At 38.6% G+C, this 24,445-nt stretch overlaps 1 protein-coding gene across 1 annotated transcript in view; it reads right to left on the reverse strand.

Moving 5' to 3' along the window:
• ZWILCH (zwilch kinetochore protein) overlaps positions 1-24,203 on the reverse strand; it is a 38,856-nt gene extending 14,653 nt beyond the window's left edge. Inside the window, exons 1-14 of the mRNA XM_024735199.1 lie at positions 23,906-24,203; positions 20,660-20,711; positions 17,394-17,489; positions 14,166-14,284; positions 10,708-10,907; positions 10,111-10,181; positions 9,287-9,442; positions 7,935-8,006; positions 3,790-3,883; positions 3,248-3,297; positions 2,488-2,593; positions 1,877-1,956; positions 546-702; positions 5-33 (exon numbers count right to left, since the gene is read on the reverse strand). Of these exons, the coding sequence (XP_024590967.1) occupies positions 5-33; positions 546-702; positions 1,877-1,956; positions 2,488-2,593; positions 3,248-3,297; positions 3,790-3,883; positions 7,935-8,006; positions 9,287-9,442; positions 10,111-10,181; positions 10,708-10,907; positions 14,166-14,284; positions 17,394-17,489; positions 20,660-20,711; positions 23,906-23,958 (1,335 nt within the window). The 5' untranslated portion in view covers positions 23,959-24,203. The remainder of the gene's footprint in view (positions 1-4; positions 34-545; positions 703-1,876; positions 1,957-2,487; positions 2,594-3,247; positions 3,298-3,789; positions 3,884-7,934; positions 8,007-9,286; positions 9,443-10,110; positions 10,182-10,707; positions 10,908-14,165; positions 14,285-17,393; positions 17,490-20,659; positions 20,712-23,905) is intronic.
• Between the last annotated feature and the right edge of the window lie 242 nt (positions 24,204-24,445).

Raw genomic sequence — 24,445 nt, forward strand, 5'->3', positions numbered from 1 at the left:
TCACCAAATGATTCAAAGATGCAAGTTCTTGGCCTATGAAGAAAAAACACATATATGCAATTAAGCCTTAGGTATTATCTATAACAAATTAAGCAACCTAAGAAAAAAATTTCATAGTTCATATATAAAAGAAATGCTCAAGCTAAACAGTTTCTCACAAAAAGCCAAATTTTCTGGTACATTACACCATAAATATAAATTAATACTTATTCTAAAAATGATCACAGTTTGCCCCTAATAAAAACAACCAAGTAATGGGTATTAAAATAAAAAGCGTTTTTTATTTACTACATTAACCTCAAAGAATCTCAAAACATTTGAATTAAAGACAAACAAAAACTATAGCTAACTTTAATAAAATATCTTTATCAAGCAGGAAGCTAAGGCTCAAAAAATGGGAGTGCTTGTCTCACAGTGAACCAGGGGCAAAGCCAGGACTACAAACAATTAGGGACAAGTACAAAGATAAAATCTGAGAATACCTATGTAGCTTTTAATTTTTTGTGATGCAGCTTTTAATTTTTTGAGCTGGGAAATGGCCTTACCTATGAAAAAACAGATATAATCTTTCTTCAGTTTATCCAAACCAATTTCCAAAAGCATCTGAACTGGAACAATCCCACTGAGAGAAACCGTGTCCATGGTTCCATAGTAAGACTGATGAATGAGCTTACTTAGTAAACTGTTACTCCCACTATGAAGCTAGAAATTGCGAAAAGTTTATAAAGCCACAAATATAAATAGTCCAGTAAGCAAAAGAGAAACAAACTGCAATAGCTAAAAGCTAAAACTTATATTATAACCTTACGTTTTTCATCACCTAAAATATTTGACATTTTCTCATTACTGTCCTTCTATTATCTCTAATTTCCAACACAAACTTCTGCATTTTCTTTTTTTTTAATACTATTTTCACTTTGCACTTGTTGTACATGGTAGCGATATACTTGTAAATATCTCACAAACACAGAAACTCTCAAGAGAAAAATTCGATGGGCAAGACTAAAATGCATAGAATGACTAATGCCAAATAGGGGTAGGGTTTGCATGCTTCTGCTCTGGAGTGTATCTCCGTTCACACCTCGGAAAGTTTCTGTCATTGTCATGAATTGGCAGTTGTGTTATTTAAAATAATTCCTATTAGATGAAGAATCTTTTTGTTTCTAGCTTTTACCTTAGATTTTTCTTCATTATAAAACCACAAATTCATTATGGAAAATCCATGAAGTACAGAAATGTATAATGCAGTTTGAGAAACTCATTTGTAACCCTACCACCAGAGGTGACTATCATATTTTAGTGTATTTGTTTCCAGGTTTTTCTCTCCAAAATTTATATTTTTTATACAATAGTGTATAATCCTTTCTTTTTACTGAACACTGTAAGCATTTCTCCACATCATCTGTAGCAACTATTACATGTGCCATTATGTGGCTATATCATTATTTACTTAGGCATTCCATTAATAGTGAAAACTCAGGTCATTTACAATTTTTGCTACTGTAAATGAGGCTGTAATGACTATCATGATACATAAAATTTTGATACATATTCCTGTGTATGGCCTTAGGATGGCTACATTTCGAGGATCTCAATACATTATCATAACTGCTTTTTAGAGAGTGTTCCAATTTGTACTCTCATAAGTAGTATATGAGAACAATCATTCATAGCAACAGTAACGACAATATTAGTGCACTTAACTATGAACTAGGTGCTAAGTGCTTCACGTGAATTAAGGAACCTGTCCAAGTTTACACAGCTACAAAGTGGCAGAGCTAGAATTCAAACTCAGGCAGTCTGCTCCAGAGCTTATGTCCTTAACCAGTTTGCTATGCTGCTGAGAAAAGGTTCTCACACACACTACTAAACCTACCCATGGCTGTATATCACCACGCTGTAGACTCTGGATGATCAACGTGAAACACTTCACCAAGTCTTGGTAAGAAACCACACCTTGGAAAGCAAGTCAGTCTAACATTACTTTCATGGTTATTTCTGCAGATCAAATATGTCATTCATTTTAAGGATACACAAATGAAGTGGAAGACAAGTATCTGAACTTTATGGATGGGGAAGGGGGAAAGAAATTAAAGCCCCCCTCCCCCCCAAATAAAGCATTTTTAAAGAAAGAAATTAAACCCATTGCCATAAAATAACATACTTAGTACAATATTATGGAATGTCTTTTCCTAATAATTATAATTTCACTAAGGTATATGTTTTGGCTCATATAAATACAGCATAAAAACCACCTAGGTCTTATACTTCCGGCAAGAGAAAAGAACAGGTTCTACGAATTGCCTTGTCTTAGGAAAATTCTTGAGTAAAATGTGCCAATGCATTATTAGAAATGAGTTTGATAAAACAGGAACCAGATGTCCACACGAGACTAGCAGTACACACTGTATTATTTTCAAAAGACTTAAAAGTAAACCTAAGAAATAACAGGAAAATTTTTATTTCACAATCCTGATGGACACCTACTACTACTCATTTTGCACCACAGCTGCTCAGCAAAATCGAGATCACCCCGTACTGTGAGAAGACACTCCATGGACCGATCAACTGCAACAGAGTCATGTTTCACTGTCTGGAAAAGAAGTGAGTGTCAGAGAATACTCAGTTTATTTTTTAAAAAGTGCAACAGTTGAAGGCCAATAAGCTTTCAAATGCTGCTCTGAGAAGAGGTGGGGTCATGAACACATGCAAAGAGAGACGTGAATGCATCTTCTACAATTTCATCCACTAATGAGGAGATACAAATAAATAGACAATGAAAAACGGGACCTCTAAAATTGTTTTTAAACTCTGATGCCTAAAAACAAGCATTCAACTTTCCTCCCATGGAAAAATATTTAATTAAATTACCTTTGTCTCAATTTTCCTATTTGTCAAATGACAACATATTAAGTGCAATTTCATAGTACCACCTGCGGCATACTAACATGCCATCTCATAACATTAATACACTATAATATCACCCCACAGTATAGAAACATATTCGTTTCCATTTCTCTGCAGTTAAGTGATTAATAATAAATATGTACTAGTTCTCTTTAAAAATATTCATCGGTTCTCAAGGAAAATAATCACTAGTGCTGACATTAAAGACCAACAAAAAACTACTCTCAAAATGCTACCTTGGCTGTAGCAGATCCATCTGAGATTGCATGACGTGAAAGACAACAGTACAACCAAATTTTACAAGCTCTTTCAGTGTGCATTTCCAATAATAATCACTTACCTCTGTGGTCTTTTTCGTAGAATCACCAAATTCATCCAGCTTATTTAAGTCTAGAAAGTGGCAAAAGCTTATTAACTCTGGATTTTATTTATTTTCCTTCATTCCAAATTATTTCTATCCTAATCCTATTTTCAAATGGCAAATGAGGTATTTTAGCAAATTACTTAACTCTCCAATGAAGGTCAAAATAGATACCCACTAGGTAGGGGTGTAAAGATGAACTAAGATACAATGAAAGACCCTGACACACAATGTCAAGCACATGGTAGGTGCTCAAAGGTTACAATCTCAAATATGATTTCAGTATATAAAATGTAAATTAAATAAGTATTATTAATTCTTAAAATCACTGAGACCTTTACAGTTAGCAATTCAGAATGGAAGCTGCCCCTCTCACCATGACAGACCTCATAGCTTTAGATATATCCCAACCAAAAAGAATATCAAGCATAAAAAGACAATTTACATTTAAATATAGCAAGCTTAAATACCCAGTTAAGGAAAGTAAACAAAAAACAAGCATGAGTTAGGAAAACAAACACCATTCAGAAATTCCTGCACAAGTTCAACAGCAGATTTTGCTTCCAGAGACTCAGGCCATTCAGTTACACCAGTCCTCAAACCATCAGCTAAAACCTGCGAGAGATTAAAAAAAAAACAAACCCAAAAAACTTGTTAGCAAAAAACATAGTTTAATCAGTAAAATGTATTTAGTAATAAAACACTTTTTTTTTCTTTTTTACTTGGCCATACCACGTGCTTGTGGGATTTTAATTCTCTGACCAGGGATCAAACCCAGGTCCTCGGCAGTGAGAGTGTGGAGTCCTAATCACTGGACTGCCAGGGAATTCCTAGTACCTTGAATTCTTCAATGTTTAATGAGATGCCAGGAACTGTTCTAAATGTTTCATATGCAGTATGTTATTTAATCCTCACAAAAACCCTGTGAGGCAGATACTACTAGCACTCCCATTTTACTGAGACTAAGAGGTTAATTAACTTGCTTAAGGTCACACAGTAACTGACAGTGCTAGTACATATATCCAGCAGTCTTATGCTAAAGATGGTATTCTGAACTCTCATTATGTGTGCATAGGTGCTATAAAGGATTCAAGACCTATGAGCCTGCCTTGAAGACACTTCTAATTTTGGTTAAGAAGGACTGATAATACAGATGAAATAACTGGGGAACAAAAATGTGAGACTGAGTGGAAGTTTACATAAAAATACCATGAATGTGTATGCCTATACCTACAATATCTAAACTGAACTAAGGAAAGAGGTCGAGGTCAAGATAGGCTGGAATGGCCAGAGGAACGATGTGAAACATTAGCTCAACTCAAATGCAGGAACCATTGGCTACAGAGCAGGGGATAAGATGAAGAAGGTGGGATGCTTCCACCAAGGGTGGCGAAAACACCCAGGAAACAGTGGCAAATAAGAGTACAAGGAATAGGGATTAGACAGAAATAGTGGTCTTAAAACTTAAAAAGATTTTTTATTTCATTTGGAAGACAACAGCCATTGTTGATTTTTTGACAGGAAAATGACATGATCAAGCAGCTAAGAATTCTCCCGTCAGAAATACTCAGGATAGAGTCTAAGGAAAAAAGAAAGTACAGTGTTTCTCAATAAGAGTGAGATCATCCTCCATCCCAAGGAGTCTCTGGAAAAACGTGAAGATAAATTTTGGTGTCACAGTGACTGTGTGTACAGGAGCACTTTGAGCATTTAGTTTGGTGGGGGCCAAGGATGCTACACATCTTGCAATGTGTAAAATGGTCCCAAACCACAAAGAATGATCCTGCCCAAGATGCCCAGAGTGTGTGTCCCTGTTGAGAACAATGAAGGATCATTAGAGTGGTCCAGAAGGGAGGTAATAAGGGCTTTAACTAAGATGGGCACAGTGAGATACCTCAAAGCGAAAAAAACAAAAAACAAACAGTACGTTCGACAGAAAGAGAGAGACAGACAGACAGAAATATATAAGGAATAGAAGAAAAGAAAAAAATCCTACTTATTTATAAAAATACAGGGGATTGAACTTGGAGAGACGATGGCCACGTGCACATCTAAGAGTCTGTGAATTTCTAAGGGAGATTATAACAAAGAATGGACTTTCAACTCCGACAGACAGACATGTATTCGAATGAGTTTTAAACCAGCCCTTCCACTTACCAGTTGCTGACACCTCAGGCAAAATAACCGAACCATCTAGCACCACATGCTGGGCACACAGTAGAGTGGCAGCTTCTAGCTGTGGCAGTAACTAGAGATACTTCTTACTAAAGTAAAAGACAGGGTTTCTAGCCTGTGAAACTGAAGGAATGATGAAATCGCAGAAATAAATGGGGGGCTTATTAAGGGGATCTAGTCTGGAGATTTCAAGTTTCATTTTGGACATAGTGAATTGGAGGGAAGAGCCCTCTACTCAAATGGGAACTAATTTGATGGAAGTGGGAAAGATCAGAAGTGGTAGCAGCTTAAAGATGGGAGTCTGGAGTTCCCTCATAAAGGCATTAATCAAATCACTAAATGGACAAGCCCTCTGCCGGGGTGGAGAAAGGAGGGCAGCAACAGGAAGGGAGAAGTATGACGGAAGCCCACAGGAAGGGTCCTGAAAGAGGAGCTCTCAAGAAAGAAGAAAGGTGAGAAAGGTAGAAAAAGTACCAAGTTTTTTACAAATGGGGAAATAATGAGAGGAGGTAAAAGTATGAAAAACACCTGCTACTGTGCTAGAAGCTGAAGGCACAATGGGGTACTTGGCACTCAAGCCTAGTAAGGGAGACAGAGAAGTCAATAAATTACTGTTTGATAAACCGTCTGACAAGGGGGGTGCGTAAAGTTCTACAGCAGCACGAAGCACAGGCAGCATAAGCTATTCTGGGGGATCAGGGCAATCATCTGAGGTGACAATGTCACAGACAGTTAACCCAGCAAAGAGGTGGAAGAAGGGCACACTAGGCAGAACAACACACACACACACACACATACACACACACACTCACACACACACACACACACACACACACACACACACACACACACACCAGAAAGTGACAGTGTGATGGGACTGGAGCTGCTGCAAGCAGGGAGCTCAGTATGGCAAAGTAGGGAGTGAGATTAAGCTAAAGAAATAAGTAGGAGCCAATAAGAACATGAAAAGATGCTCAATGTTATTAGCCATCATGGAAATGCAAATCAAAACCATAATGAGGGACTTCCCTGGCGGTCCAGTAGTTAAGACTCCATGCTTCTACTGCAGGGGGCACCAGTTCAGTCCCTACTTGGGGAACTAAGATCCCGCATGCCTAGTGGCACGGCCCCAAGAAACAAAACAAAAAAACCCCATAAACAAACCATAATGAGATACCACTTCCCCCCCACTAGGATGGCTGTAACAACAATAAAAAAGACAGTATCAAGCACTGGCAAAGATATGGAGAAAATGGAACCCGCATACACTGCTGGTGGGAATGTAAAATGATTCAGCCACTTTGGAAAAGATAGTTTGGCAGTTCCTCAAAAGGTTAAACATAGAGTTACCATATGACCCAGCAACTCCACCCAAGAGATGTGTAAACATATGTCACATAAAAACTTATACACGACTATTCACGGCAGCATTATTCATAAATAGCCGAAAAGTAGAAACAACCAAAACATATATCAACTGATGAACGGATAAACAAAAATGTAGTACATATGCACATTGGAATGTTATTCAGTAATAAAAAGGAACAAAGTATTACAGAAAGTAGATTAGTGGCTGCCAGGGGCTGGCAGGGGTGGGAGGTTTCTGCTAATGGGTATGGGGTTTCTTTTTTAGGTGATGAAAATACCCTAAAATTAAATATGGTCATGGTTGTACAACTCTGTCAGTATACTAAAAACTATTGAATTGTATACTTAAAACGAGTGAATTTTATGGAATGTAATTTCTATCTCAATAAAGCTGTTAAAAAAAAAGAAAAAAGAAGTAAGTAGGGCAGTGACTGGATATAACTGGTTTTGTACGCCAAGCTAAGACATTTGGAATTTCTACTGCATTAAAATGACTCCCCCCAACGCCCCACCAGGACTTCCCTGGTGGTCCAGTGGTTAAGAATCCGCCTTCCAATGAACTAAGATCCCACATGCCACGGGGCAACTAAGCCCGCCCACCTCAACTAGAGAGGAGCCATAAGGAAAGATCCCGCATGCCGCAACTAAGACCCGATGCAGCCAAAAGTAAATAAATAAACACATAAATAAACAAAATGAGCGCCCCCCCCACACCCCTGAGATGGAATTTGTAGAGTGGAGCTTAAACTACTGAAACATAAAAACACATGCTCATTAATCTTCAGCATCAATCAAAATCCCAGTTAGTAACAAGCAGATTATACACACATTTGGAATTAACTGGCAACTGACTCACCCGGAAAGAGGGGAATCCATCATACGAATAAAACTCAAATACTTCGTAGAAAAGGCAAAAGAACTGTTACCCATTAACTACTAACTGATGAATGTTCCCTTTAACTGCAAGGACAATTACCACACAGTAACGCTGCCCCAATTGCCAAGCACATAACATTTGGAACAAATTTTGAAGAACATAAAACTAACTAACAATGACACTAGCAAACATTTTGATGAAAACATGAGATTTAATACAAGTTACAAATTCTAGAAGGATACTCACAAGGAGAAATTTCAGTTGTCTGTGAAGATGATTCAGAGGACCTCTGGGCTCTCCCAATTCCACCTTAATATTCTAAAAAGTTCCCAGAGTCAGTTTTCACTGGTAATCCCATCTTCTCTGCATCAGGGTCACAGTTATTTGCATTTCAAACTACCCACACATTTAAAAATATATTTCATGAAGCACTAGTGAATTGAAAAAGTAGGTCAATACTGCATTTAGAACACCTTCCCCAGGGATACCATAGGCCCTGCCCATCCCAATACAGTACCCTAAATTCAGGCCACCAGAACCCCTCTCTATACCACAACTGCAACTACATGGAACACATGCTCTCCTACTCCGTCCCACTGAATTTCCAAAAGGACAAGGAGTAGAAATATAAATAAATACATCTCAAGACTCGGTGACAAATTTAGCATTACCACACACCAAAAACAACACACTCTCTCCCCCAATAAATACGCTCATAAGACTTCTAAGTGTTAAATCTACAATGTGCTGTCTTAGCCAGAGGTCAAAGCTTTATAAACCTAAATCCTTAAAAAAAAAACGCGGGGGGGATGGTTTGAAAGAGAAGAAAATAGTAAATGCCAGTACGTAAATTCCTATTGCAGGAAAAGAAAAGCGCTAAAAATATAATTATCCATGAGCCACCACTCTGAGGAAACCACTTGTAACACTATACAGGCCTTTGTGTACACATTTTTAAAAACCATAGTTGAGATCCTACTGTACATATAATTTTGTACTTTTTGGGTCTTTTTTTTTTCCCCTTAATAATAAGCATTTTCTCTCATTATTAAAGATACTTTAAATCATGATTTTAAAAATATATATACACTATTTCATCATGAAAACCTATTTAAATCATTTTCCCACTGACTATTCAGGTTTTGTTTTTAATATTTTCTAAACACAGCTATGTGACTGCATTGAATATCTTTGTCCATATATTTTTGTTACCAATTCTGATTAATTTCTTAAGAGAGATTCTAGAAATGTAAATATAGGGTGAAAGGTCTGAATAGAATAATGACTCTTGATATGTTGCCAATATCTGTACTCTTTTAAGAACAGCAGAGACTATAAGTCACTGTGATGATTCCGTTTGAGTTCCCACTCAAGAGACTTTATTAATCATAATCGCAGCACTGTGGATAACTGATAGATCAGATCACCTGGCAAAACCTCCACTGGCTGCTCTGGTGAGACTTCAGGGGCAAGCTGAGCCTTTCAGAGATGCCCAGGGAGAGCTAAGCCTGGGGCTGGGCTGGAAGCATGGAGCACTAGCAACAGGCAAGTTCAAAGTAAATCCACACTGAGTAAACACAACAGAAAGAAGCTCCTACCAGAGTTGCAGTTGAAGAGAGTGGAGGGATTTGAAGAATCTCATCCACAGGACTCCAGGAAATATCCAAAGTGATCGTAGTTTGTGAGGCAGCAACTGTATCATCCAAGGCAGTGGACTTAAAGAGCTCATACTGGGCAAAGCCGCTGGCTGTTAACTGAAAGAGTGCATCCAGCAGACCATTAGCTATGCTTTCACAAGGCCAAAGGCCCATTATCAAAATGACTTTGATTCTTTTCCCAAAAGAAAAAGTGTTGAGGACTTCCCTGGTGGTACAGTGGTTAAGAATCCACCTGCCAATGCAGGGGACATGGGATCAAGCCCTAGTCCGGGAAGATCTCATATGCCGTGGAGCAACTAAGTCTCTGAGCCACAACTACTGAGCCCACATACCACAACTACTGAAGCCCATGAGCCCTAGAGCCTATGCTCCACAACAAGAGAAGCCACCACAATGAGAAGGCTGTGCACCATAATGAAGAGTAACCCCTGCTCGCCACAACTAGAGAAAGCCCACGCACAGCAACGAAGACCCAACGCAGCCAAAAATAAATAAATAAATAAACTTACAAAATAAATAAACATGTTTAAAAAAAAAAGTGCCATGCTTTTATCCCAAATGGAAAAATATGACAATTCTTTTTCATCACAAAGATTAGCTAAAAGGCAAGGCATATATTTTCAGTCATTAGTTGATATGAAAATAAACATTTTGATACTACAGAAAAATATCTAGTCATATTAGGAGTGAAAAAACCTTTACACTGGGAAGGCAGATTGGTAGCAGTTTGAAGAAAATAATATGAATAGAAGAGAAATACTTACAGTAGACAAGTGATGTCTTTTCTTGTGTGAATTTTTGAGGTCTTCAAGATTTACAGAATAATTTTTATCAGCTATAGGACATGAAAGAAAGAAAATACTTTACAGGTACAATTCAAAATTACATCATTAGAACTAGAAAAGTATAATCCCTCAAATTCTGAGGGTATCACAACTTAACACTAATGATTGTTGAAATTAAATTTTAAATCACAGATGAAATGTTTTTAAAAGAAGGAAAGTGGAACAGAGGTCAATAATACTGCCAAAAGTATAATTAAAGGCCCACTATGAAATTGGAATTATATTCAACTTTTTTATCCTCCAATGAAAACTTCCAAAAATACACACATATAAATGAAATGAAACCCAAATAAAACAGCCATAAACTTCTGTTCGGACTTCTGGAAATCTGTTTCTGGACTATCTCCTACATGCTGCAAGTTACACATTGCAGTAGATTCATGGTGGCTAACACAAGTTCCACTGTGTGCACTTCCCTCTTAACAATATCAAGTTTCAGTAAAGACCACAAAGCAATAAGTATACAAATAAATATATACACACACACACACAAAAGTAAGAGAAGTGAGCTCTCACCTTTACAGGTGACCATGCACAAGACAATTCCTGTGATGATGTTATTGGTTATGATAAGCTCAGCTCCCAGCCAACAGGTACCTTCAGGATCTGAACCATCACACCTTACCCAAAGGGGAGGAAGGGCAATAACTGGCCGATTAATCTTCAAATGGGTCATATTAGGATTGTGAGCCATGGTGTAAAGTCCAATTAACTGCCTTGGAAACAAAGTAGGAAGAATAAATTAGACGTAGAGACTGTCAATCAGTCAAAAGTTTTCTTTTCCAAAGATATCATGAACAGTAGCTACGATTCTGACTCTGATCCCACTTCTGATCACCATCTAAGATTTTATACTCAATTCCAATGTGTGGGGTTTTTCCTTACACCAAGCAATTCTGACACCAGCTGGGTATCCTACAATTCAACTCAATTCTGACACTATCTACCCAAAGATAGCATCAGCTCCCACAGGTTAAAGCCTCAGTCCTACAAGACTGCCTCCCCCCAACTTCCAATCGCCAAATTCCAAGTCAAGGTTGTCATCTGTGTGTCTATAGATCGCAGGTCCCAACAACCCCCTCCTTGGATTAAATTAACATGCTAGGGCTGCTCAAAGAACTCAGAGAAACATTTTACTTGCTAGATTACCAGTTTATTATAAAAGCGTAGAACTCAGAAACAGCCAGATGGAAGAGATGCAAAGGGAAAAGTATGAGGAAAAGGGCATAGAGCTTCCACGGCCTCTCCTAGCAAGCCACTCTCCCAGCACCTCCATGTGTTCACCAACCCAGAAGCTCTCCAAACCCTCTCCTTTTGGGTTTTTATGGAGGTTTCATTACATAGTCACATCCAACCCTCCAGTCACATGGTTGGTTCCCCTGGCAAGCAGCCCCCATTCTTAGGTTACCTGGTGTGGGGTTCAAAAGTCACCTCATTAACATAAAAAAAGACACCTTTATAGTTCTCCACACCTAGAAAATTCCAAAGGTTTCAGGAGTTGGGTGCCAGGAACAGCAGACAAAGACCAAATATGTTTCTTATTATACATCACAATATCACAGAATCCCAGAAACAAAAATCTGGAAATTAAGTGGCAAAATACATAAAAGTTTCACCAAGTGAAGAAGTGGGAGCAGGGTACACGAGGCAGATCAAGAAGTGACAAAAAAAAAAAAATGACAAAGTGGGCTTCCCTGGTGGCGCAGTGGTTGAGAGTCCGCCTGCCGATTCACGGGACCTGGGTTGGTGCCCCGGTCCGGGAAGATCCCACATGCCGCGGAGCGGCTGGGCCTGTGAGCCATGGCCGCTGAGCCTGCGCTCCGCAACGGGAGAGGCCACAACAGTGAGAGGCCCGCGTACCGCAAAAAAAAAAAAAAAAGACAAAGTGTAGCTACTACAAGCAGGGAGTTCAATATGTGATAGATGGTCATTGGGAGTGGAAGTAGGCTGTGAGATTAAGCAAAAGAAATAACAGAATATGTCACTTATATCTCAGTAAACCTGGGGGGTGGGAGAAAGTAGAAGCCAATAAATATATGAAAAGATGCTTGAGGTCATTACTCATGGAACACTTAAGGAAATTTGAATATAGTCTGTGGATTAGATGGTAATGTAACAATGTTAAATTTCCAGATTTTGATGACTGTTCTGTGGTTATATAAGAGAATGTACTAGATTCTAGGAAATACATAGTGAAGTATTTAGGGGTGAAGGAGCATGATGTCTCCAACATACTGTTAATATTTCATTTAAAAAACTGTGTGTGTGTGACACGTGTTTGTTATACAGATGGGGGAGTGGGCAGGAGCAGAGGAGGAGGAACAAGTGACAGAATCACAAAGCAGAGACAGCAAAATGTAAATAATAGTCAATCTGGTTAAGGGTACACAGAAGTTCCTGAACTATTCTTTTAATTTTTCTGTAAATTTGAGTGTATCAGAATTAAAAGTTACCAAAAATACGGCTTAAAATTTTTTTTCAAAGAGATGAAAGCTAAATTTATTACCAACAGATGTTCAGAAAAGGCATTTCTAAGGGATTGTACTTCAATAAAGAAATACAATAATCCTAGAAGGAAGGTCTGAAATGCAAGAAGAAATGGAGAGCAAAGAAATGATAAGCCTATGGATAAATCCAAACAAACACTGGCTGGAGAAAACAATGCAAATAAATAATGTTCAAGTTATGGGACAGAAAAGCAAAACAGGCCAAACATGACTTAAAATCAAGAAGCCAAGAAAGAAAAGACTGATTAACTACAAAAGATTTTAAAAGCTTCTACACAGCAAAACAAAACAAAAAAACCCCACCATGGGGGCTTCCCTGGTGGTGCAATGGTTAAGAATCTGCCTGACAATGCAGGGGACACGGGTTAGAGCCCTGGTCCGGGAAGATCCCACATGCCACGGAGCAACTATGCCCGTGAGCCACAACTACTGAGCCCGCGTGCCACAACTACTGAAGCCCTTGTGCCTAGATCCCGTGCTCCACAACAAGGGAAGCCACCACATTGAGAAGCCCGCGCACCACAACTAAGGGTAGCCTGCGCTCTCTGCAACTAGAGAAAGCCCGCGCGCAGCAACGAAGACCCAAAACAGCCCAAAATAGATAAAATTAATTAAAAAAAAAAACCCACCATGAAAGAAAGTGACTTTGTGAATACTGTTATTATGGTCCTTATTCTCTAATATTGTTATATATATAACCGGATCCTCCAGGACTCCTTGACAGCAAAGACTTCTTGGTTTTGGAGTTGAGGGAGGCCGGGCAGACAGAAAGTCATATGTTGGGGGTGGGTAGTGAAACTGGCAAAGCAGACAGAGGCGGTAGGGTTTCTAACAGGGGCACTACTGGCATCTGGGTGGGATAATTCCTCGTTGGACAGGAGAGCCCCATGCATTGCAGGACATTTACCATCCATGGCCCAGGCCAAAAGCTCCCCTGAATCACTGTGACAATCAAAAAGTATCCCTACATATTTCCAATTGCCTGCTGAGTATGGCACCCCTCATGGAGGACCACTGGATTGGATGCTGAAGGCTCATATGTGTCACTCATAAGGAATTTGGATTTTATCATGAGGCAAAAGAACCACTGAAGGATTTTTAAGCAGGGAAGCAATACAATCAGGCTTTCATTTTATAAAGATCACTCTGGCAGCAGTGAGGAAAAAAGATTGGCAAGGAACCAGATTAGAAATAAGGAAAACAATTACGAAGCAACAACAGTAAACAGTATAGGGGAATGGAGAAAGGGAAGATCACCGCAGTCGTCTTAGTTAGGCTTGGGATACCTATGGTACAGTCAAGGGACAGTCAAGTAGAGCTATCCTTAGAGAATTGAGTATACACATCAAGGGGGAGGCGAAAGGAGAGAGGGAGGGATCTAGCTAGATACATATTTTTTTCCCAATGTTTATAAGAACACTTCTATTTAAATCCTACCCTCCACCCCTACACTAAGAAAAAACTTACCTGGCTCTCCCAACTGGTAAAGCAAGTGGTCCAACATTTTCACCAGTAGAGAAATCAGAAATAGCAGTTTCTTCAGACTGTAGTTCTTCAACATGACTTGTTTCTTCCTTTTCTAAAGGCTTTAAAAATGTTTAATTATTTAACCAGGTAAAAGAACACTTAAGGTAACAGTCAACTCTTTACTATGCTAGAACATAACATACTGATTTCTAAACGCTTAAGCACAAAATGACTGGGTTATGACAAGAATCATAGCTACAAATCAATTTGGTAGTAATAAATCTCACCGTCAGAAGCATTTCCACTGTCCTATAAAGATATTGATCTAAGTTGCTACTGATAAAGGAAGTATCTGATACCATCAGAAAAGGAAGTGCTCTACCACGTACCAAATGATATACAAACACCAAGGGAAACCCATGGAAGGCTCCCTGATTTTGTCACTCCACAAACTTGAAGGTTCACAGCCCTTACTCCTTAAGTCTATTCCTCTTAGGGCTATCAGCTCTCATTTGTGTTTCTGATATCCATAATTTTACGAATTAACATTTCCTGAGCATGTACTATGTACCAGTACTGTTGCAAGCTTTCTTTCATTTTTCATAAAAACCCTGAGATAGATACTATCATTAACCCTGTTTTATTGACCTGAAAACTGAGCTAGTGAATGGCTGAATAGCTTGCCTAGAATAACACAGCTGCTGCGCGGCAAAACTAACATTTGAATCTAGGTAGTCTGACTTCAAAACTCAAGTTCTTATCCACTAAGCTCTTCTAGCAGTCAATACTTAATAGGTATCTGACCTAGATGTTTCCTCAACTTTGAATTTCTTCTGCCAGATTCCAGATTTTATTCCCTTCCAGGCCTGGGTTTCCAAATAGTTCCTAGAAGTATCCAAGAAATGTCATTTTTCCTTCCGTTCTACTTTTCAATATCCATCTACCTAAAACTCATGCTTTAAGCTCTACTGATCTTTGTAGAAATAAAGCCCATTTTAATTGTTCCCCAACCAAAAACGCCAGGTAACTCCTCACAACTCCAAGCTGCATCCTCACTAGTAGCCCGACCAATTTCCACAAATTCCTCTGCTCACCTTTACCTTTTCCCAGGTAACTCATCTTCACCCGACCAACTTCATTTATTCAGCTTTTGCTCAACAAACATTTTCCCTTCTATGGGAAAAGTCTAAATTCAACCACATAATTCACCTATAATTATTTTCCAAGCATCTGTCCACCACTGATAAGCATCATTAGTACAAAAGACAAATAAATATGTCCCCTCCTCAGAAAGAAGTTTCTGTGTGTATTTAAAATAAAGAGCTCTCTGTTCATTCATCTCAATCCCGGTCCAGACAGCATGTGGGCCCTAAAGCAGACAAAGATATTCCTTCTAAAGGAACATCCACTTTCCCCTATTAGATCCTGTTCCTATCTACTTCGGGAAACAATATACCCAAGAATGGGTCCTGGCCCCAAAGCAACTGTGTAATGTGACAGCGTTATCAGCACTCAGTTAACATCACTGTTACTGCTCTGCCAAAACAGTTCCCGAACTTCAAACACAAAGGTGCCGTGTGCAGGGCAGAACTAGAGATGCACATGTAGAGAACAAACGTATGGACACCAAGCGGGGAAAGCGGCGGGGGTTGGGGGAGTGGATGAATTGGGAGATTGGGATTGACATGTATACACTAATATGTATAAAATAGATAACTAATAAGAACAATAAGTAAAATAAAATTCAAAAATTGAAAAAAAAAAGAGAAAAAAATCCCCCACAAAAGTGTAAGGCTGTAATTATAAAGTGATGCAAAAAATAAGAAGTCCCCTCTTGTTACATTTAACAAGCAAAAATTAAAGTAGAAATTTACAAGTCATAGCTACTTATGCTGTGCTGTTCAAAACAGTAGCCACCCACCAGCCACATGTGGCTTTTGAGCACCTGAAATGTGGCCAGATCAAATTGAGATTTAAGTGTAAAATACATACCAAATTTTGAAGACGCAGTATGGAAAAAAGAACTTAAAATCTCACTAATGATTTTTATATGAATTAGGTATTGAAATGATAACATTAGATAAATTAGATTAAATAAAAGCATTATTAAACATAATTTCAGACCCAGCAATCCCACTCCTAGCTATTTACAGTAAAGAAAACTGTGCTCACATAAAATTCTGTATAAAAATGATTATAGTAGCTCTATTAGTGATCATTGAAGACTGAAAACAACCCAAATGTCCTTCAAAGGATGAATGGGTAAAGAAACTGTGGTACATCCATACCACAGAATACTACTCAGCAGTTAAAAGAAATGAACCATTAATACACAACTTGAATGAATCTCAAAGGCATTATAAAACTGAGTGAAAGAAGCCAGACGCAAAAGGTTACACACTTTTGTATGATTCCATTCATGACATTCTTAAGAAGATAAAGCTACAGTGAGGGAGAAGAGGGAATGATTTTTTTTTTGAATTTTTCTTTATTTTTTTTATACAGCAGGTTCTTATTAGTTATCCATTTTATAGAGGGAATGATTTTAAAGGGATAGCACAAGGGAGTTTTTTGGGGTGATGGAACTGTTTTGTGTTCTGATTATGATGGTGATTACCAGATTGTAGACATGTGTTAAAATTCACACAACTGAACAACAAATGAAAAAGTCAATTTTACAGTATAAAAATTAATTACCTTTTTTTTGCAATGAGGCTACCAGAAAATTTTTAATTACGTATGTGGTTCACATTATCTCTCTGTTGGACAGCACTGTACTTACTACTAAAAGATATTAGAATCCACTGTCACTAACATGCTGACAAGAAAATGTGTACATTTGAGATTGTCCACAAGACACCAAATTTGGCTGTTAAGAATTAACCACGGGCTTCCCTGGTGGCGCAGTGGTTGAGAGTCTGCCTACCAATGCAGGGGACACGGGTTCAAGCCCTGGTCTGGGAAGATCCCACGTGCCACGGAGCAGCTGGGCCCGTGAGCTACAAATACTGAGCTCTGCGCGTCTGGAGCCTGTGCTCCGCAGCAAGAGAGGCCGCGACAGTGAGAGGCCCGCGCACCGCGATGAAGAGTGGCCCCCGCTTGCCACAACTAGAGAAAGCCCTCGCACAGAAACGAAGACCCAACACAGCCAAAAATAAATAAATGAATAAATAAATTAAAAAAAAAAAAAAAAAAAAGAATTAACCACAAAGCCCAAGCACTACTTACCACTTTTTCCACGATGAATACTGTGTCATTTTCATTTAGAATATTTTTCAAAGGGTTTGGTTGGCCTTTGCTGATCAACTGCACTTGAACATCAGCCTATTAAAAATGGATTAAGGTCCAGCAATGTTATAGATACACACATATATATGTACAAATATTTAAACACATAAAGACCAGTTCTATGCAAGTAACTGGAAAAGAGAATTTGAACAAGATGTAATGTTTTCAAAATATAATTTCATTTATTCTTTGCCCATGTTGTTTTTCATGTTGAGAAAATCTAGCTGGGGAATTCTCTGGCGGTTGAGTGGTTAGGACTCTGCACTTTCACTGCCGAGGGTGCGGGTTCAATCCCTGGTCGGAGAACTAAGATCCCTGCAAGCTGTGGCATGGGCAAAAAAAAAAAAAATTCTAGCTCTTATATCTGTTATCTATGTGCTTCAAGGCCCACCTAAAGAGCACCCTGCCTTGTAAGACCTTTTGATTAGGATCACACTGACATCCTCTTCCCCTAATCATATTGGATTTACTGTAATGAACCATAAAATTAGCTCTTCACTAAATATTATCTTTTTTTCTGATTGTACTATGGAATTAGAACTTTATCAGTTTATAGGAACTGCATATTTCTTCATTCCAATTGCAATAAACATTTATTGTAGAAAAGTTTGGAAACAGGTAGCTAAAAGAGATTTTTGAAAACTGATCTATAATTCTACTAGCCAGAGTAGTCACTACTATTATTAGTCTTTTTGGTGTATATTTTGCCTGATCTTTTTCCAGACATATAAATAAATCTATTTAAAGAGAAACATATCGGGACTTCCCTGGTGGTGCAGTGGTTAAGAATCTGCCTGCCAATGTAGGGGACACAGGTTCGATCCCTGGTCGGGGAAGATCCCACAGGCCGCAGAGCACCTAAGCCTGCGAAGTACAACTACTGAGCCCGCATGCCACAACTACTGAAGCCTGCGTGCCTAGAGCCCGTGCTCCGCAATAAGAGAAGCCACCACAGTGAGAAGCCCGCGCAGAGTAGCCCTGCAGAAGCTACTCTTCTGCAACGAAGAGTAGCCCACACTCACCACAATTAGAGAAAGCCTGCGCGCAGCAACAAAGACCCAACTCAGCCAAAATAAATAAATAATAAATAAATTAATTAAAATAATAGAAATATATCTGTTATTTTGATAACTCAATAGGATTTTGCTTAAAAAATAAACAGAACATTCTAATGGTTTCATATCATGAACTTCTTTCCATGCCATTAAATGTCCTTAGGCTCTCTAGTACCATGGATCTACCATCACATAATTCCATATTATCCAACATTTGGGTATTTTCAAGTTATATGCTATAACAAACAATTGATAATGGACATCCTTTAAGTACTTTAAGATGAATATCTAAAATCACATTGATATTGTCAAATTGCCTTTCATATATGTCATACCCACATATTTGCATTCCCATCACTTAGGTCAACATATTATTTTCATTGTTTATTTTTACCTCTGTTATTGTTTTAATTTTCATTTATTTGATCACTAATGAGAGTGAACAGCCTCTAATATTATTATTATTGACAAATATCTCTCACTCTTTGAACCTATTTCTTAGTTTGGATATTGAAGCATTTAGATACCAAGTTCAGAGAGCAAAGGATGCTTTGTTATTCTGATCTACTAAGTTCTTGATCAAGTACTGTTGTGGGTAGAATTAAGTCCTCCCAAAAGATAAGCTGAAGTCTTAACCTCTGATTCCTCTGAATGTGACCTTATTTGGAAATAGGATCTTTGCAAATGTAATCAAATTAAGATGAAGATTAACTAGGTTGGGGGGGCGTGGCCCTAAACCCAATGACTGGTATATTTACAAGGAGAGAGAGATTTAGAGACATAGACACACAGGGAGAATGCCATGTGCTGACAAAGGCAGGTATTTCAACAAGCCAGGAAACACCAAGGATTGTTGGAAACTACCAGAAGCTAGGAGGAGGCAAGGAAGGATCCTTTCATAGAGACTTCAGCTGGAACACAGCCCTGCTCACACCTTGATTTCAGACTCCTAGTCCCCAGAACTGTGAGAGAATACATTTCTCATGTTTTAAGAAAACTAATGTGTAGTACATTGTTACAGCAGCCGTAGGAAACTAATATAGGTACCAACTGGTAATAATCCAGATAGGGAGGGATTAATAATACATTTACTTGGATATATTTGATTTTTGAGTTTGGTTAGTGAGAATTCAGATAGTAAGAGATAACTATACAGTTGGCCATTGAAGAACACAGGTTTTAACTGTATGGGTCCACTTATAAACAAATTTTTTTCAACAGTAAACGCTATAGTACTACATGACCCACTGTCGGTTGAATCCACAGATGTAGAACCTCGGATATGGAGGAACCACATATAGGGAGAGTCCACTATAAAGTTATAATCAGATTTTTGACTGTAGACGGCCAGCACCCTTAACCCCTTTGTTGTTCAAGGGTCAACAGTATTTGTATTTTTCTTTCTGTGGTTACTTATTTGTATCCTTTGCCTATTCTTCTATTATGATTGTCTGTTTTCCTTATTGATTTTAAGAGCTTTTTATATATTTTACACACATGGATATTAGCCCATTTATGACTATTTCTCCTCAGCTCGTCTTTTAGAATATAAATTTTAGTTTGCTAATTGTTTTAAGAGATTAAGTTCTATGGGGAGTTTACCTATGGAACACTAGGCATATGCTTAAACTTAATAAATTCATGAATGTTTATAGCAGCTTTATTCATAATTATCAAAAACTGGAAACAATCCAAGTGTCTATCAACTGGCAAAACAGTGGAATACTATTCAACAATAAAAAGGAATGAACTACTGATACACACAACAACACAGTTGAATCTCAAATGCATTACATACTCATTGAGAGAAACCTGACCCAAAAGGCTACAAACTATATGGTTTTATTTATATGACATTCTGGAAAAGGCAATACAGAAGACAGAAAACAGAGATATAAAAACAGATTAGTAGCTGCCAGGGAACAGGGGAAACGGTTGACTATAAAGGGACATGAGGGGATTTTTGGAGGTGATAGCAATGTTCTTGATTTTGGGGGTAGTTATATGACTAAATGCATTTGTAAAAATTCACAGAACTGTACTCTAAAAGGGTGAAATTTAGTCTATGTAAATTAACTTCAGTAAACTCAACTTTTAAAAACTCAAAATTTTAGGATTGAGTTGTTTAAGAACCAAATAAAATGTTCATACCTCATAGATAAATGGATCTTTACAGATTCCTTTCTTTTCTTCATCAAATTCCCTGAAATGCAGAACCACATGTGAGAAATAGAGCTATAGTATTCTGTCATTTAAACTCAGGAGTTAGCCATTACTTTCTCCAAGAGAAAAGCAAAATGCAAAGTATTCATGGCAGTCCTAAGGCATAGTTGAGAAGGGAGAAAAAAGCAGAAAAAGAGTATTAGGTTAACAAGGAAAAAAAAAGAGATGTGATAGAGATTAATAGACAGCTGCCCCAAAGTGGGTACTACTGCTTCTCAGAGGCAGCAGGAAATAAGGTTGCCTACCTCTACTCTTGTAACTTTTAAAACACAGTACCAATTAGTATTAAAGTGTAAGTTACTACATGACTTTTGGGAAGTAAAAATGACTGGATTCTAACCTGCCACTGAATCAGCGGGTAACCATGGAGAAGTTATTTAAGGGTCCCAGGCCTTGGATTTCTATTGCTAAAATGGAAGCATCTATCCTCCCTGTTTTCATGAGCTGTCAGTAAAAAATTAGTAAATTTGATAATGCTAAAGCATTTCCTTTTTAAAATGTAAGCATAAAACTCTAAGATACTTCATAATTATCATTTTATTCAAGAAAGTTGATCCCAAAGCATGTAAACTATTAGCCATTAACATACCAAAATGCACATCAGCCTGATCTACACTCTGAAAGAAAAGAATCTTTAGAGTCCTGAAGGAACCCAACAGAATGGTTTCAGGATACCATTTATTGTTTGATCCACTCTATAACTCACTGAAATAAAAACTATGACTCACATTTTGGAAAAGATTGTGACTTATTCTTAAAGAAGTTTAACTTCTATGTATGCATAACTCAGGGATGTTATTCAATCAATCATTCAAGAATCATGTCACCAGTATGTGTATTATGGGCAGGCACTCTGTGGACAAAAAAGTTGCCTGCCATTCTGGTAAACACCGAATGCTGCCCACCATAAAACCATCAGCCACGGCAGCCACCCTGGTGCACCCTGAGGGGAATTCAGGATGCAGAAAAACAGGATACTGGCCCTAGACAGTTAAGATGCGTATCAAAGGAATAATTTCAATGAGTCCAGACTCTTACATCTTCCCATACATGGAAAAGCACTAAAATCAATTAACTTGAGATGTCCGTTCTTGTGATTAGTAGTAAACTTTTGATGTTCAACTACTTTTTTGTTTTGTTTTGCTTTGTTTTTGTTGGTTTATTCCCCCAGCAAAAACTCCTATATATTCTGACTACTCCCTTACCTCTTTGGAACAGTTCTTCAGAGCTATCTGAGAAGCTGATTCCCAGGCTATAGTCCTCAGTAAGGTCCCCAAATAACGTAACTTTTGGGTTTTGGTTTTTTTTTTCGTCAACAATTCTTTTTTTTTTTTCCACACACACACACACACACACACACACACACACACACACACACACACACTGTATTTTATTTTTACAAGAGATAGACTGACACCAAGCATTGTAAATGGATGACCACAGCAAAAGCAACCATGATTGCAATTACCAAACACGAAGCACATACTATGTCATAATATTTAGTCAACAATTCTTACTAAATGTCCAAGATATAAAACAAATGCATAGCCTCTGGTTCATAGTCTTGACTGTAATCCAACTAGCAAACCAACAATTGCAATACAGGGTGATGAGTCCCAACAGAGGGGAGTGCCGGGTACTGTCGTGGCACAAAGGAAGAGGTTTTGCTAGAGGGCTTGAACTGTATGCTGAAAGCCAAGAGGAGCTCACTACAAGATTTTAAATGAGAAAGATCTCCCTGACCTCCTGATGTGGAGGCTATAAACTTGGAGGCCAGGAAAATAGCTATGAATAACTTGTAGTACTTCAAAAAAGTGATGATGGTGAACAAAAGCAGTAGGGACGGAGGGAGAACAAGGGCACCTGGTGACTGACTAGATGGGACAGGGGTGGGTGGCAGTGGAAAAGAGAACCAAGTGACAGTCTTGGACTTGGAACTCTTAACTCATAGACAGAATTCAGGAGACTGTCAGATTGTTGGGAATAGATGAATTCAGTTTCACAGACGTTGAGTTTGAGGTCTCATTTGGAAATTTCCAGTAGGTAGGTAGCTACAAAGGCAGTGTGAGGAATACAGGTGGAGAGAAAGACTAACACCTATGAAATAATTAGGAAATGCAAAAGGTCTAAATAAAGTTGTATCAACAAGGGACTGGTTAAATAAACATAAAATAGCCACACAATGAAATATTATATAGCTGTTAAAAACAATGAGATGTATAGGCTCTCATACTGAAAGCTATCCAAGACATTGTTTAAGAAAAAAAAGAAAGAAAAAGCTAGTGATCTTTCTATAATGTTGAAAAACCTGACTAGCATTACCACTTTTGTGAGTAGGAAATAAAAGCAATGAAGACAAATAATGAAAAAGTACGTCATTTAGAAAAGAAGGGGTTAGATTACAACAGTTATCAAAGTGTCAGGCCTGCAGCATCTGTTTCACCTGAAATTGGTTAGAAAGGGAAATTCTTTAGCCCCACCCCAGACCTACTAAATGAGAAACCCTGGAAGGGGGCCCAGCAATATGTTTTGGCAACCTACCAGGTGATAGTGATTCATGCTCAAATTTGAGAACTACTGGATTCGATTTTTATGTTGGATACAGAACTGGATGGAATCCCCTTTAGCACCAGTATTCACTATACGAATAAAACGAAGTCTTAAGAGCACTGTGAAACAAAGGTGCTTTAAAGAGCCGACACACCATCACGTTATCATTATAACTGTTGCTCATATAACTATCTTGAATAGACTATAACAACACGTTTCACGCCAGCCAGGCTTTAAACAGGTGAAGGATGTCAACATCTAGTTTTCTCTATCCTGGTAGGTGCCCCTAACATACCACAAGTTGTGTGCATTATAAGAGTGAATAATGTGCTTCTTGGAAAACTTGGCACCTTTCACCTCGGTAGACAATGTACACGTTTTCTCCTAAACAAGACTACAAGCAGCAGGGCCTACAGCGCCAGCCCCACACTGTAGCAGGTAATCGGCGTCTCCCCAGCTCCCAGCTCCCGGGAAAGCGGACTTCGTCTACAACATTCGCGCCGCTGGAAACTGGCAAGGCGCTAATCCCCAAGGCTGTGGAAAGAGGCTTGGGGCAGGGATCGAATACACCGAGGGAGAAGTGCTGTCCTCACAGCCAAGACAAAAGCATGGGCTACTACTCACTGAAGGAGATGAGTGTAAAACTCCTCAGCAGCTCGGTTGGTTCGCGACCACATCCCGCCACAGTTTGACTGCAGATCCGAAACCGCCAAACTGAAATGCGCGCCAGACGCTGACTTCCGGGGTTATGACCCCCCCGCCGGGACTACTTTTACCACCACCACCCCCTCAACAGGTCCCGTTTGTCCACAAAGTTAAACTTTTGTTTTATAGCATACAGCTGTTTTTTCTGTCTCAATAGTTTACCATTCCCGTAAGAAAAAGTTAAAATAAGTTGTAACGGTTGAGGGGGAAAAGACACTCGTCTCGCGAGAGTTGGCCTCGCCCCTTTATGGATTACTCCGCGAAAAGGAGTCCCTTGTTTCTAAGTGCTCTTTTTGGCTTTGGAAGTAAATAGATACCGTAATTTGACATATATGAAGAAATAATACGCTATTTTTATTTTTTTAGATTGGTAGAGATATATTTTGTGTCTCTGTATTGGTTTTGAGACGGGGCAGGGTGGGGGACGAGTTGAAGGTTACATACAGAGTGGGAGTGCTA

The sequence above is a fragment of the Neophocaena asiaeorientalis genome, unplaced genomic scaffold, assembly GCF_003031525.2.
Source record: "Neophocaena asiaeorientalis asiaeorientalis breed wild unplaced genomic scaffold, Neophocaena_asiaeorientalis_V1.1 scaffold264, whole genome shotgun sequence".
NCBI lineage: Eukaryota > Metazoa > Chordata > Mammalia > Artiodactyla > Phocoenidae > Neophocaena > Neophocaena asiaeorientalis.